We start from the raw sequence: 16,170 nt of genomic DNA, 5'->3' as shown, positions 1-16,170 counted from the left end.
AAGTGAATTTTTCAGTGGCTGCAAGAATTTCCTTGTAAAGAGGCACCATGATCAAGTCATTCCCTTTTATTTGGCCCTTTAGGTTTGGTTTCTTGTTTGAGGCTATTTTAACAACACTGCAATAAACACTCAATAAACACTTTGGTACAGAAATATTTGTATCTCTCCAGTGAGAGGGTGGCTTGACAAGTAATCCAGGCCTGGACTAGATGTTGGATTCTACCCTAGAAGCCCCAGAATGGACCCAGCTTTGCTAACACCTTGATTTAGCCTCACCAGACCTTTTTTGGACTTCTGACCTCCAAAACTGTAATAAATGTGTATTATTCTGTGCCACTAAGCTTGAGGTAATTTGTTACAACAGCAATAGGAAACTAATACATTGCTTTAAAAAAAACTAATATTTACTTTTGCTAGTAATTTAGATTTGAGTGGTATAAAATCTGAAAGATAAATGATATGTTATAAAAATACCTGAATTTTCTAAATCTTGCCATCCATGGCATTTGAAATGATGGTATACCTTTATTAATTCTAGGAAATAAAATTGAATAATTAAATGTGAGCAACTTAGACCTGAAAGGTATATATTTATTCACAGTGAATTCCCAAGTCTCCATCATCTATACTGTTTTAGATTTATAGTAATTTACTAAAGGAGGTCATTGGATAAATGGACTTTGACAAATTCTGATATTTGCATAATTGAACATGAAGTGAATAAATGCGGCACTTGTGTCTTACTTGTGTCAGATGATAAACAAGTTGTAATATTATTGGTACAGAAATCAATAATGCATAAGGCATAACCATTTTTGTCTGGCAATTAGGGATGATTTCGGAAAGCGAGTTCTAATGAGGGTTTTTTGTTTTTGTTTTTAATTAAAAGACAAGAGCAGTGAAGAGAGCACACTGGAAGTTATAAAGATCTCTGCTTCCTTTTTTTATTTTGATATATGTCCCAGGGATTCTGTATAATTAATTGGAAGAAGTTTCTCCAAAATGCATTTTTCTAACACTTTATGAAGCAGTAATATTTCAGATAAGGAAAATGAAAGTGAAAGTCGCTCAGTTGTGTCCCACTTTTTACGACCCCGTGGACTGTAGTCCATGGAATTCTCCAGGCCAGAATACTGGAGTGGGTAGCCTTTCCCTTCTCCAGGGGATCTTCCCAACCCAGGGACTGAACCCAGGTCTCCTAAATTGCAGGCGGATTCTTTACCACTGAGCTATGAGGGCAAAGCTTCCGTCTAGATGGACAGTGTTTGTAATTCCTTGTATCCCCATCACCTGAAACTATTTCTTGTTCCTTGGTGTGTAAGGAAGGTCAACTTTATTTGAGGGTAACAGTTATAGTCTTTAATTATGTACGTTGGCCTCTCAACAGATGGAGGTGAAGAATTATTTGATAGCTTTTATTTCTCACCTCCCCAAAACGTGATATAATTTTTTATATTAAGAATAATTAGGTTCTTTGGTTGGTTTCTTTCTTTTTTAAAAACACTCTTGTTTTGTATTGGGGTAGAGCCGATGAACAGTGTCATGATAGCTCCGGGTGAACAGCAAAGGGCCTCAGCCGTGCGCATACACGTATCCATTCTCCCCGGTCGGTTTCTTGCTCCGTGTGAAGGAGGACAGGGATATGTCGGTGATGACAGAGATTAGACTCTGCAGCACCCCCCCAGATAAGTGCCCCCCATTTTTCGTTTCTCTCTTCGCTGGCCTACAGGGAACACCAGGGTAAGGTCACGTATCCTTGTCTCCCCCAGATCCCCCTTGATTTCCCATAACTTTCGGCCCAGTGACTGGTAGTCCAGGCCATGTTGTGAGGATGAAAGAGGAAACTCTGAGAGGCCGTGACTCGGGCACCTCGGCCACCCCACCCAGCGCCCTGGGGCAGCCAGTCCTGTGTGTGGGAGGCGGCCCGTGTGCTGCAGGTTCCTGAATACGGGGAAGAAACTCATGCCTCTAGAAACTTCTTCTCTCAATTTCACAACTAGAGTTTATTTTAAATAGACGGCTCCTCCCCTCTTCTGTTAAAATGCAGATATTCTGAGAAAAAAGTAGCATTTTAAGGTTTCAGGGACATTTATTTCATCATGTGGGTGAGTTACCAGATTCCTTCCTGAAAGTAGATTTTGATTCCTTTTCTGAGAGGGATTATGAAGACGTCTTAGAAACTATATATGTGTGTGTGTATACATATATATGTTACATATATAAAACATATATCTTATAAATTATATATAACATATGTGCCTGTATATATGTGTACATATGTACACACATATGCTCACACATGTATTTTTCAAATGTATACACATTGTTTTAACATGGTACAAGATTGATCCATGTCATTATAAGAATGAGCACGAACAAGTATTTGTTGAGCACTTACTACACGCCAGACATTGTGCTTGTAGATGGGGACACAGAAGAGCGAGAACAAGACCCCACGAGCACTCGTGGCAATGATTCAGCTCATGAACAACTACCTTCCAGCGGGGAAGAGGCTCTCTCTCCCCCACAATACACATAACACCACAGTTAGCCTCTACTTTGGAACCTTGTAAAGAAAATGAACCCAGCTGTAGAAGGCCAAGCTCCTATCTAACAGGAGAGCAAAAAGTCCCAGCGAGGGAAGGTGACTCGCCCAAGGTCACCCAGGGTGACGCCACTGGGCCCTCAGTTCAGTTCAGTTCAGTCGCTCAGTCGTGTCCGACTCTGCGACCCCATGAACCGCAGCACGCCAGGCCTCCCTGTCCATCTTTACCCAAACTCATGTCCATCAAGTCGGTGATGCCATCCAACCATCTCATCCTCTGTCGTCCCCTTCTCCTCCCGCCTTCAATCTTTCCCAGCATCAGGGTCTTTTCCAGTGAGTCAGTTCTTCGCATCAGTTCGAATCCACTCTTGAATTCATGCAAATGCATAGCTCCCTGACCCAAGAAGATGCTGAGAAAGCAGTCTGGGCTGCTGCCATTGGCCTTTCTTCCTCACTGATACTGTGACAGCCTGAGCCCACCTCTAAGCCAGCATGAGGACTTGCCGAAAGCTTGCGTGTCCCCAGCTCTCCCTTCTACCCTCTACACGTTTCTCCCTCACAGACAAGGCCCCGCACCCTAAAATGTGGGTCCACCATTCCCTTGCTTTAAGAAAGAGTTTGATCAGCTCTAAACGCACTTGGCTAGTCATTTAGAAGCTTTATAATGGGAGGCATGTTAAAGAAGAGGAAATCGTCTTGTTTTATTTGTATGTATTTCCCAATGAGGTGCTTCCGCAGGATGGGGTCCCAGAAGCCACATGGAAGGGACTTGGTCCAGCAGAAATGACCTGGGCTGTGAGAGCAGACAGCTGGCTTGAAATGGTGCCATGCCATGCTGGGGAAGAGCTCCATCATTTGTCTAGTTCCTCACTGTATCACATCCATTTCCTAATATACAATGGGATTGCTCTGGTGGACACAGGGAGGGTTGTAAATGCTGTTTTGGGTTAACACAGAGCAGATCAGCAGGGTTGGTCTCTTCCATCCCCTGGAGTTTTATTCTTCACTTCTACTTCTCCACCTCTAGGAAGAGCCTGCCTGGATTTCTCCCTACACTCCACAGCCTTCCGGTCAGCGTGGCCAGGGACATCGCTAAGACTCAGAAGAAGACAGAGACAGATGAACGGCTAAACAAAATGTAATGTGTACCCACAGTGGAATATTATTCAGCTTTTAAAAGGAAGGAAATTCTGACCCATGCTCCAACATGAACGGACCTTGAAGACATTACAACACATGTAAGAGGCAAGGACAAATTTTGAATGATTCCAGCTATATAAGGTATCTTAAAGAGCCAAATTCATAGAGACAGAAAGTAGCATGGTGGGTGCTGGGGAGGTGAATAGGGAGTTAGTATTTCATGGGTACAGAGTTTCAGTCTGTTGTTCAGTCACTCAGTCGTGTCTGACTCTTTGCAACCCCGTAGACTACAGCACACCAGGCTTCCCTGTCCTTCACCAGTTCCCAGAGTTTGCTCAAACTCATGTCCATTGAGCCGGTGATGCCATCCAACCATCTCACCCTCTGTCGTCCCCTTCTCCTCCTGCCCTCCATCACTCCCAGCATCAGGGTCTTTTCCAGTGAATTTCCATTTAGGAAGATGAAAAAGTTTTGGAGATGGACGATGAGGACGGTTGCACAACGGTGTATGTGTACTTAATACCACTTAATGTACGTTTAATAGTTAAGATGGTTAGTTTTGTGTATATTTTACACGATTTTTAAAAAAAGAACAGAAACTCGCCTTCCTTTTCCCTTTTAATGTTCCTTTCAGTGCTGGCAGAGTACAAAACCCCTCCTCAAGTCAGAGGAGTAAACAGAAAAAAAGATCTGGAGCTCCTAGCTGTATTACTATTTTTGGTTTTGTTATTCTTAAAGGAAGGAACTATAGAGTTCTCCAGAAGTGCTTTCCACAGCTCACAGGCCAGGTAAAAGCCACGCATCTGCAGCACGCACAGACATTGAACTGACCAACCTTCCGCCCATTTTTGCAGACGTGGTGCTTACCCAGCACAGTACTGCTTTCCGAAGTGGTGTCCCCGGACCGTCCGCCTCACCTTTAGCATGTGTTAGAAATGCAGATTCTCGGGCCCCACCCCGGTCTACTGAGTCAGCAAATCCAGGTGAGGCCGGGGACCCTGCATTTCATGAGCCCTCCTCCTTGGCTAAGATGTACGCTCAAGACAAGGCATCCCGGCCCAGATTTCCCTTCTGGAGGCCCCGGGGGCCGGGGCGGAGTCCAGGCGCGGGCCGCCGACAGGTGTCCCCCCTCTGGGGCTCAAGGGGCGCCGACCTCTGCCCCTGCCGTTCCACCTCCTCCAAGGGTGGAGCCCCGCCGCCCCGCCTGCACACCTCCAGCTGCACAGGTGCTGGGCAGGGCCTGGAAACCGAGTCACAGGAAGCAACACCTTAGCACGGATTCCTCCCACCTGGACTCCTCGCTCTCCAGTCGCAGGGAGCCTTCGGAGCCGCCAGCATGGGTAGGCGCCCAGGGCGGGCAGGGGTCCCGGGGAGCTGAGGGGAGCCCGGCGCAGGCGGGGCGCTGCGGAGGGGTTACCCCCGGGCCGGGAAGCGGCCGGGCTGCCACGCGGTCCCCACCGGCGGCTCGGGGACCTGCGCGCGCGCACGCGGAGCGGGGAAGGCTAGCACCGCGGGCGGCCATGCGCGCGCGCAGCCGGGACATCTCGGCGCCACGGGAAGCGGCCACCCGGGGCCCGCGGAGCCGGAGCCGGGGGGCGGGAGCTCGGGGGGAAGTTTTGTCCTGTCCTGGGGGCTGGGGCGGGGGAGCGCAGAGGGAGGGGGCCCCAGGTGGCAGACGTTCGTCGGAAGAACTAACGCCATAACCTTAACCTGCCCACCTGTTGGGAGTCCACGGCCTCTGTGTGCCCACCCTGTGGGTTCTGGGCTGGACGGGGTGGTGCTGGTGATGGGAGGGGTCCGCAGAACCTCAGTGGGAGAGGGGGCAGGCTCCCTTGGCACTTCCCTTGCCTCTGGCTGGCTAGATGACCCCAGAGCTGCAGAGGGAACTCTGGTCCAAGAGGCAGTGGGGCTGGGCAAGTGGGTCACACTTGGGGTTTCCAGGGGTGTCGAGCATGCGCCTCCTCCCGCGTGCAGGCGGTTAGCCGCCGCAGCCGTCAAAGCGCCGCTTGGCCGGCGGACCGGCTCCTGGGCGGGTGCTCTGGGTCTCGCTGTAGAAACACCATCCGCTTGTCACTCGGTGCAGCTTTCCTGGGAGGTGCTCTGAAATCTTTATTTTGGTTTTCAGGTCCCCATACCTAAGTAGTTTCTGTGCGGAATGGGAACTTTCCCAAAGGTAGCTGCAGGCGGGGTAGCTGTCTGCTCCCTCATTACCGGAGAATGAACACTATGTAGTCCCCAGTGAACACGACTTTTAGTTTACAGATTGACCCTTAAGGGTTTGCGGGTTCTTTTGTGTGTTTTGCAACTGAGATAGGCATAGCATGTGAGAAGCAACAAAAAGTCTATGTTCGGACACCAGTTGCATCTTTGTTGCTGTTCAGTGGCTCAGTCGTGTCTGACTCTGTGACTCCGTGGACTGCAGCATGCCAGGCTTCCCTGTCCTTCACCAGCTCCTGGAGTTTGCTCAAATTCATGTCCATGAAGTAGATGATGCCATCCAACCATCTCATCCTCTGTTGCCCCTTTCTTCTTGCCCTCAATCTTTCCAGCATCAGGGTCTTTTCCAGTGAGTCAGCTCCTCACATCAGGTGGCCAGAGTTGTGTATTTACTCAGGTCCTAAGTTTTCGATATCTGGGTCTAGCTAATAAATGAAACGAATAATTATGAAATGTCTTTTAACTTAAAAAACAGCAGTGACTTCCCATCTTAAGAGCAGATCTCTGTGACTGAGATGATGCCAGGATTGTTTCAGCTCTGCTCATGACTGCAGGGGGACACGTGGTGAATTCAGCAGGAGGGAAAGAAGTGAGGAAAAGTTCTTAGGGAAACATTTTTATTGAAAAAGGTCAGATGGGAGATTTTTTTGGCTAGGGAGGCCACACAGTGGCTGTGGCAACTATTCAACTCCACCCTTGGAATTTGAAATATGAAACAAATGGGCAAATCTGTGTTCCAGTAAAATGTTATTGATGGGCATGGAAATGTACATTTTATATAGCTTGCAGGTGTCACGAAATAGTCTTTAAGTGTGTTCTTCAATCCTTTTAAAATATAGACATCATTCTTAGCTTGCAAGCCTTACAGAAAAGGGCAGAGGGCTGGATTTGGCACCAGGCCATAGCTGCTTGCTGACCTTTGCTTCAGGGAATGTGTGAGATTTTGAGTCGAGGTGCAGAGGAGGCCAGGGCCGACCTTCCTTGACTGGGGAGCCCCCTCTGAGGGCTTTGGAGGGCTTGGGATGCCTTTGCTGAAAATCTCAAATATTCAGTGTTTCTCCTCGTAACCCCACCCCAGCCCCTGGCCAAGAGCTTAGCAAAGATTTATGCTGAAGTTGTTCTCACGAATTCCTTCCCTCGCTCTGGTTCTAGAAAACCGTAGATCCTGCTTCTGTCATGTGCCCCACATGGGACTCTGGAAATGGAAGTTGAGGGGCTTCGGGTTCTAGGAGGCAAGTTCCCCTGACACCCAGGCCAGGGCCTCCGGGCCAACTTGAGCAGTTCATTCACTTTGTTATCACACCCTGCCCCAGCCCTTGGCTTCCTGCTGGCCTCGTGCGTCCTTCGGAAGAGTTTTTCATGCCAGTTTCCTGCCTGAGTATACAAGGTGGGACAGCCTGGAAGGTCCCTCAACCCTGGGCATTTACAAGTCCTTCCACATTCTCTCCTCTTTCTAGAAGCTCTCGGGTAGACCTGTGAACAGAGCCAAAGGGCCAGGGAGGCTGGCATTGCTGCTGTCGGTTGGAAGCCGGGGCAGGGGGGTGGGGGGATCCCACACCAGAGGGGGCTGAGAGCATCTGAACCTCAGGAGAACCTCTTCCTCCCCGGAGTAAGAAAACTTCTGACGTTGGGCCCTTTTAGGCTGACATAACAGCAGCACACTCCAGCCTTCTTGCCTGGAGAATCCCATGGACAGAGGAGCCCGGCAGGCTACAGTCCACTGGGTTGCAAAGAGATGGTCACGACTGAAGTGACTGAGCACACATGCTCTAAGGCAGTGGTTTTTAGACTTCAGCCTGCATCAGGATCACTTGAGCTAGAGCTTATCCTAACAGGTGGCCGGCCCCAGCTCTAACATGTCTATATCAGTGGGTCGGGGCAGGATTCAAGGATTTACAGGTTCCCAGATGCTGCTGCTCCTGCCAGTGCCCAGGACCACACTTTGAGAATCACCACCCTAAGTGACTAAATGACAGCTTTCTTTCCTTGACCCTCGCCCACGTCCCCACGTTACTACTATGCCCCCAGAACGAGACTGTGGCAAGATCGAGTGCAGCCTGGGCCCTGGGCTGTCCTTGATGACCAAACTTGGGACACGTTAGTAGCTAGAATCAGAAACTGAGCTCGCGAAGGGAGCCAGCTAAGGCTGGCACGGGTTGACCTGAATCACCTGTTTATGCAGGTGTTTTGGTTTTGTACTTTTAGCACATAAGGGTACAAAACTGTCCAGCCCTGAAGAAACTCATATCCTCGGGGACAGAAGCACAAGCCCATGAACAACATTTTCCCACACCGATTTACAGCTGAGGGGAATAAATTATTATGAGACCAGTGAAAGCAGTCACATACGGTGTCTTGTTAAGGTTGGAGAATTTGCCATCTTCATGATAAATTTTTGCATAGCCCTTCACATCCCCACAAAATGTCCTGAGTGGAATTATTCCAGTTTTGGTTTACTCAGATTTCTGATCAATAATGTTCCCACTGCCCTTTGAGTTACTGAAGGACAGAGACACCTTGGAGGATTGTTCCAGGGGCTGGTTGAACAACCAGGCTTGTTTCCAGGGAGCCGTCTGTTCCGATGAATGGAACCACAGTGCAGGGACTGCCAGCCAGCTCTGTTCCCACTTCTCTGGGCCATGGCTGCTTTTGGGCACAACTCTCCACACATCTCGGCTCCATCCCTGGCAGGAGAGAAAGTAGGCGGGCGTCCCAGGTGAGCCAAGAGGGAAACAAAAACAAGGGTGGACTCGGCACATTCCTCCTTCCTCCATGATGGTGGTGAAAGAAGGAGGCAGTATTATCAGAAGATGAATGTGAACCATTGGCTCATAGCCCTGGGATTGCAACATCAAGAAGCAGGGAATTGCTGGTTTCGGAACTTTGTCCCCTGGTTTCAGAGGCCAGAAATGTATCCCTGAGGAAACAGTACAGTGGGGTCACCCCGTGGGGTCGATGTAAACAGGGCTGGCAGCCCAGACCCGGTCCAGGTGCAGCTCCTGTCAGCATGCAGGATGGGGATGCAGGACCGTCTCAGCAGGTGGAAGGTGCTACAGCCAAGACAAGGGATGCAACTGTCCACAGACTCTCCTGAGGAAGGAGGAAGTTCTAGTCCTTCCGAGATTGGAGACCAGCCAGCACCTCCCCCTGGACTGCTGTCAGTCTGCATTTCCAAGTCGCCTGCATTTCATGGAGATGTGTGACCCTGAAGCTGTGCCCATCAGGAAGGTTTGGTTCAAGGACCAGACGTAAGACCAGAAAATTCCCAAACCATAAGAAGACCCATTAAAAGTGCTTGGACTCAGCATTTCAAACTCTCTGCAGGGTTTTCGTGTAAGCTGTATTAGGACATGTCGGGAGGGACGACTGAGATGTTCTTAGAGGAACAAACGTTTTCCTCATTTAGTCCAAACACGTAAGTTCCATGATGTATTCATTCCCTTAGGCTGCTGTAACAAAAGTATCACAAACCAGGTTGTTTAAAATGGCAGAAATTTATTGTCTCGCATTTCTGGAGGCTAGAAGAAACCCAGGTATCAGCAGGGCACGCTCTCTGAAGGCCATAGGGGAGGATCTATTCTCTGCCTTTCCTCTTGGCTTCTGGTGTTCTCAGCCAGCCTGGCATGCCTTGGCTGGTGGATACTGCTCTCCCGTCTCTGCTTCCATCATCACATGGCCATTGTCTTCCCTCTGTGTGCACGCGGCTGTCTTCTTATCAGGACACCGGTCGTATGGGATCGGAACCCATCCTACTCCAGGATGACCTTGTCTCAAGTCTTCACGTCAGCAACAACCCCATTTCCAAATAAGATCACCTTCTAAGGTTATGGAAAGGACTGTAGTTTTGGGAGAACACTGTTTAACCCTATATGTGGTACTAGAAGCAAACTTCCCTGGTGGCTCAGACAGTAAAGAATCTGCCTGCAATGAGGGGGACGATCCCTGGGTTGTTAAGATCCCCTGGAAAAGGAAATGGCAACCCACTCTAGTATTCTTGCCTGGGAAGTCCCATGGACAGAGGAGCCTGGTGGGCTACAGTCCATAGGATCGCAGAGTCGGACATGACTGAGTGACTAACACTTACTTAAAAACGTAAATGGTACTAGAAAACATTCTCTCTGAAATAAGTGTGTTATTTATCAATAACTTTAGTTAGGAAATATTCATAGTGTGCATAGATCGCTCCACTGTGGCCGGCATCCTCAGTTTAGGTGCTGCATTTAGTAACTAGTGTCTTCCGCCAGCAAGACAGATGGGTTTTTCCAGTCATAGCTCTAATCCATCCCAAACTACAGTCTACTTAATAACAGAACTGGTCTGTAAACACACCCCCGAGTACGTAATAGTAGGTGAATCAGAAATGTTCACAGTGATGTCATAGACATGGGTGATTTACCTCGTTAATTCTAAAAGTAATGTCCAGACTCTGTTGATGCTGTGTTCTGGATAAGTGGATAAAGTTTCCAGGCAATCTTTAACTATGAATAGTGTTTAGTGTTTAGCTTTTTCTCTCTTCTGTGCGTGTTCATTCTAAAATCATAAGACGGAAAAAAGTAAGTCACCTAACACTTCTGTGGAGAGCTGTTAGGTAATATCTGATAAAATTTAAAATACACGCAATGTTTTATCAGCATTCTACTTCTAGAAATTTCTTACGGATATTCTCATGTATTCTCATGACAGGATGGAGCCATGTTCAACCTAAATATCAACAGAAGGAAAGCATTTGCATTCTGTACCTAGTTTTGCAGCCTAACTTCACACTTACCATGATCAGGAAGCAGTTTTTCTAGTCATGACTTAACATCTTAGAGCAAAAAGTCTTTATGTCTAAAATTGCAGGTCTTTAACTTATTTTTAATCGCTTCCAAAGAAACTCCCCCAAAGACCAGAGGACAGGTTTTAGCGTTTTGTTTTGTTTTAGTTTAGTGACACTTGCATGCATCAGGCATTGTTTTCTCCTGTGAGGATATTCACCGGGTCAGGGCCAACGGTAACGCGCTTGTTTCTCTTGCCTGTTGGGTGCGCGTGACTCGCCGTGGTGGTGGCGTCCAGAGGCCAGGAGCCCCTCCTCTCCCATTCTCTCCTGTTCCCTTTTACAGCAGCTCTGAGGCATGGTCCGTCTTTACCCTGAGAATATATTTGTTTATTCACTGTCAGCTGTCATAGCATTTAGAGTCAGCTTCACTCTTAAGTTCAGAATACAGAGTGTTCCTTTTTTTTTTCCTTTAAAATTTGCCAGCCTCCATTTTATTATTTTTTTTTTTTTTTGGCCACTTGGCATGTGGGATGTTAGTGCCCCAACCAGGGATTGAGCCCGCACCTCCTGTGTTGAAAAGGCAGCATCTTAACAACTGAAACACCAGGGAAATCCCCACAGGGTTTCCTTGTAGAATATAAGAATGTCCAGGTGTAAAAAGCTTTTGCACAGCCAAGGAAACTATAAGCAAGGTGAAAAGACAACCCTCAGAATGGGAGAAAATAATAGCAAATAAAACAACTGACAAAGGATTAATTTCCAAAATATACAAGCAGCTCATACAACTTAATACCAGAAAAACAAACAACACAATCAAAAAGTGGGAAAAAGACCTAAACAGACATTTCTCCAAAGAAGACATACAGATGGCTAACAAACACATGAAAAGATGCTCAACATCACTCATTATTAGAGAAATGCACATCAAAACAACAATGAGCTATCACTGCATACCAGTCAGAATGGCCATCATCAAAAAGTCTACAAACAATAAATGCTGGAGAGGGTGGGAAGAAAAGGGAACCCTCCTGCATTGTTGGTGGGAATGTAAATTGCTACAGCCACTATGGAAGACCGTATGGAGATTCCTTACAAAACTAGGAATAAAACCACCATGTGACCCAGCAATCCCACTCCTAGGCACATACCCTGAGGAAACCAAAATTGAAAGAGACACATTATCCCATTGTTCATTGCAGAACTATTTACAATAGCTAGACCATGGAAGCAACCTAGATGTCCATGGACAGAAGAATGGATAAGGAAGTTGTGGTGCATATACACAATGGAATATTACTCAGCCATAAAAAGGAACTCATTTGAGTCAGTTCTAATGAGGTGGATGGACCTAGAACCTATTATACAGAGTGAAGTGAGTCAGAAAGAGAAAGATAAATATCATATTCTAACTCATATATACAGAATCTAGAAAAATGGTGCTGAAGAACTTATTTATAGGGCAACAGTGGAGAAACAGACATAGAGAACAGACTTATGGACACGGGGAGAGGGGAGGAGAGGGTGAGATATATGGAGGGAGTAACATGGAAACTTACGTTGCCATACGTAAAATAGCCAATGGGAATTTGCATTATGTCTCAGGGAACTCAAACAGGGGCTCTGTATCAACCTAGAGGGCTGTGATGGAGAGGGAGATGGGAGGGAGGTTCAAGAGGGAGGGGCCATATGTAAACCTGTGGCTGATTCATGTTGAGGTTTGACAGAAAACAGCAAAATTCTGTAAAGCAATTATCCTTCAATAAAAAATTAATTAAAAAAAAAAAAAGAATGTCCAGGTACAGGTACAGGAAATCCCTGGAGAGCAAGGATGGTTTTCGTAACCCCCAGTAAACTCGTCCCCTGAGTCACTGATCAGCCTCCGCCTGAGGCAGAACTTAGGCCCGTCCCTGGAACTTTCTGTTTTGCGTAAGAGCTTACTAGGTACTAACTCTGGCTGCCCTCTCCCTGCAGTAGAAGAATACACTGTCTCTGAGCACGTCCCGGGGGCTTAGATCTGGGGCGCCCAGAGCTGATTTCTTTCTGAGGGAGAATGGGAATGGCCGTCAGTAATTCAGACCTGTGGTTATGGAAACAAGATGCTGAAAGCTGCAGGTGATTTATAAAACCATCAGAGGCAGCCGTTATGGGCCTCTTATGCCTGTGATTTTAGACAGTTCTTTATAGAAATCTTTTTTTAAAAAAGTATTACTAGGAGGTTGGGATTCCCCAGTGGCTCAGATGGTAAAGAATCCACTTGCAATGCAGGAGACCTGGGTTCGATCCTCGGTTGGGAAGATCCCCTGGAAGAGGGCATGGCAACCCACTCCAATATTCTTGCCTGGAGAATCCCATGGACAGAGGAGTCTGGTGGGCTACAGTTCATGGGGTCACAGAGTCAGACACAACTGAGGGACCAAGCCCAGGAGTGGGCCTACAAATGCTGTTTGGGGTTTGTGTCCCCCACCCCACCCCCTGCCTCCCCGTGGTCCATATACTGAGGTCCTAACTCCCAGTACCTCAGAATGTGACCTTACATAGAAACAGTCATTGCAGATGGAGTCAGTCCAGGTGAGGTCACCCTGTAGGAGGTAGCCCCGGTCCACTGTGACTGGTGTGCTTAGAAAGAGGGGGACCCAGACACAGCAGCGGGGAGAGGACCAGGTGAAGATGAAGGCAGCGATCTAGTGATGCTAAAACAAGCCAGAAACCATCAGGGCTGGCCAGCAACCCACCAGAAGCTGGGGGACAGGTCCCTCACAGACTCGCCCTTCACAGCCTTGGCAGGAACCAGCTCCACCTTGCAACCAGATGATAACATTTTCGTTGCTCTAAGCTGCTCTGTTCGCAAAATGAACAGAAGTGCCCCCTAGGGACATTAATTAAGGACTGCCAGCCTCAGCCCTGACCAGGGGACCCCCCCCAGCTCAGGGAAGGCGGAGACAGCTTCAAGATTCATGTAGGAACAGGCCCAGCTGCTGGTTGGCAAAAGCTGCCCCGAGGTAGCTCACTGCATCCACACACAGGAAGGAAGACGGGCCCCCTGCCTCCCGGTACCCAGCAAAAGGGCGACGCTGAAGTAGCAGACTGATGACAGCAGCGTGGTTGTGAGGGGCCCTGTGGCCGAGGAGCCAGTGCCTGGCTGCAGCCAGAGGGCTTCGTATGGCTTCGTATGCCATGTCAGTCTGCTTGGGGGTGGAGAAGGGCCACTGGACAGAGATCCCCATGCCTTTCCAGTCGGGTGACAAGGTCACCAGCACCCAAGATGTCTGGTCCCTGCCCTGGGATCGTGGCCAGAGTCGCTTCATAAAACCTCCACCGTCCCATTGGCGCTGGTTTCCCCGCATTCCTCAAGCAGCTCCAGGTTGTTAGAGTTTAGTGGACATTCCCGATTCTCAAAGGCCTGATAACGCTTTTGCTTTTCTCAGCGGTGCTGGCAGGACAGCCAGGAACTTGATTAAATGGCTTTCAGGAAGCCACACATCAGCGTGTTGGATGTCTGGTGGTGGTGGTTTAGTCTCTCAGTCATGTTTGACTCTTTGCAGCCCCCCCGGCTCCTCTGTCCATGGGGATTCTCCAGGCAAGAATACAGGAGTGGGTTGCCATTCCCTTCTGCAGGGGATCTTCCCGACCCAGGGGTCAAACCCGGGTCTCCTGAACTGCAGGTGGTTTATATGGCTGTTTGTCAATGTAGCAGGGGAAGAAGGTTCTCTCAGTGGGGATGAAGGGAGTTGTGGAAAAGAAGCTATTTCTGTAAAAACAAGTCCAGACGGGCAGGGCCAGTGCCCCCAGGGGTACAGGCTGTGCCCTGCCCAGAGGCCCCAGAGCAGGCCCAGGCTGGAAGGCAGCGCCTGGGGCCACTGAGCCATCTCCACTCTTGAGCTGTGCCCCTGGGCGAGATCCGGCCAGAAAGATCACAATTTTCCAAAGTGTACAAAATTGCCGTGTGAACAAGCAGGGACCCTGAGGTGGGGGAAGGTGGCAAGACATTCCAGGAAGGAAAAAAAACTAATCAGGTCAGGAAGAGCTCCTCCGGAAAACAAGGGCCTCTGGTGATAGACGCAGGCTGTCTGCTCTGAAACGAGCCTGACTCTGGGGGCAGAAGCCCACTGAAGGAAGGGAAAAGCCTTTGGCTTCTTGATCAAAGTTGATAGATTTGGGGGGAAAAAAATTAAAGCCAGCGTGCCTCTTCCCCTGTGCTTCCGCCACCAAGCCTCAGTTCAGTTCAGTCTCTCAGTCGTGTCCAACTCTTTGCGACCCCATGGGCTGCAGCACACCAGGTCTCTCTGTCCATCACCAACTCCCGGAGTCTACTCAAACTCATGTCCATCGAGTTAGTGATGCCATCCAACCATCTCATCCTCTGTCGTCGCCAGCTGCAATTACACCTGATGTATCTCTTGCCAGGCTCTTTTTTAAGTCACCGATGCTGTATTTTCTCAAAAAAAAAAAAAAAAAAAAAAGGAGGGGGCAATCACATGATACGTGAGGCTCTGAAACTCTTTTCAGAAGTCAGAACAGCTCGCTGTGTCCGGGGTGGTTGTAAAGAGACTAAAAGGATCTAAGGGAGGAGAGAAGGGTGGGAAGGGGAGGCGCTCACTGCCCTAATGCTGCGGGGAGCCATGCAGGAGCCAGGAGAGGGGAGAGGTAGGAGGCCTGGCTCTACTGCTGGGGTGAAGGGCGATGGAAGTCAGGTCCCCAGCAGAGGCCGGGCCATGCAGGAGGCAGAGCCTGAGAGGTTAGACGGATGTCCTGAGAGCCTCCACCCTGGACACTCAGGTCAGTGGGGTGGACAGGAGATGGGGAAGGCGAGGCAAAGCATCTGCTTGGCACCGTCGTCCTGGTAAATAGAGGACGAAGCTTAGAAACAGGGAATGAAGAGCCAAGGCCAGATTCACATCATAGGAGCTGATCACCCGGATGGGAGCACTGCCTGGTGCCTGATGGTGCACCAGTCCCCTCCTGCGATGCTGGGCAATGAGTGAGTGGCCTCCAAACTGTATCCCGAGAGGGCTTGCTACTGTGAAGGCAGCCAGCTCCACCCTCGGAGTTTCTGATTCCACGTGTCTGCAATGTACCCAAGAAGTTGCATTTCCATTGAATTTCCAGGAGCTGCTGGTGGTGGTGGTGGTCTAGGGCCCACCCTTGGAGAACTGCTGCACTGGAGAGCTTTTAAATGTTCCTTTAACCCCTGCAGCCACTCACGTGGTCACGTACTATTCTGCTACCCGTTTGAGAGCAGCTTGATTGAAAGTCCATGCTTGCCAGTGGCTTATATTTGAGAAGTCTGACTTTCCTCTGTCCACAACTTCCTCATCCCACGACCTAATTCCCCCCAGTGACATCATAAGGACCTTCTGATTTGATCAATGAGAGCACCCCTGGAGGGGACGGCCTCTTTCTTCAAGGGCCACCTCTGTCCCCTGCCAGGACTCCCATGGCAAACTCTTATCCATATTTTCAAGTCAGTCTGTGCCAAACATCCACCCACCCACACTACCCAGATGTTTTC

At 48.8% G+C, this 16,170-nt stretch overlaps 2 protein-coding genes across 6 annotated transcripts in view; both read left to right on the top strand.

The window, feature by feature from the left end:
• Positions 1-3,715, top strand: part of DOCK9 (dedicator of cytokinesis 9) — a 323,308-nt gene extending 319,593 nt beyond the window's left edge. For all 5 annotated transcript variants that reach the window (XM_070800425.1, XM_070800419.1, XM_070800422.1 and 2 more), the window contains exon 55: positions 3,573-3,715. The gene's annotated coding sequence lies outside the window, so the exon portion shown is untranslated. The remainder of the gene's footprint in view (positions 1-3,572) is intronic.
• A 935-nt stretch (positions 3,716-4,650) lies between these two features.
• SLC15A1 (solute carrier family 15 member 1) overlaps positions 4,651-16,170 on the top strand; it is a 47,005-nt gene continuing 35,485 nt past the window's right edge. The window contains exon 1 of the mRNA XM_019971651.2: positions 4,651-5,025. Coding sequence (XP_019827210.2) covers positions 5,022-5,025 — 4 coding nt within the window. The 5' untranslated portion in view covers positions 4,651-5,021. The remainder of the gene's footprint in view (positions 5,026-16,170) is intronic.

The sequence above is a fragment of the Bos indicus genome, chromosome 12, assembly GCF_029378745.1.
Source record: "Bos indicus isolate NIAB-ARS_2022 breed Sahiwal x Tharparkar chromosome 12, NIAB-ARS_B.indTharparkar_mat_pri_1.0, whole genome shotgun sequence".
Taxonomy (NCBI): Eukaryota; Metazoa; Chordata; class Mammalia; order Artiodactyla; family Bovidae; genus Bos; species Bos indicus.
The sequence above is the reverse complement of the archived record's forward strand: the minus strand, read 5'-3'. Positions and strand labels throughout refer to the sequence as shown.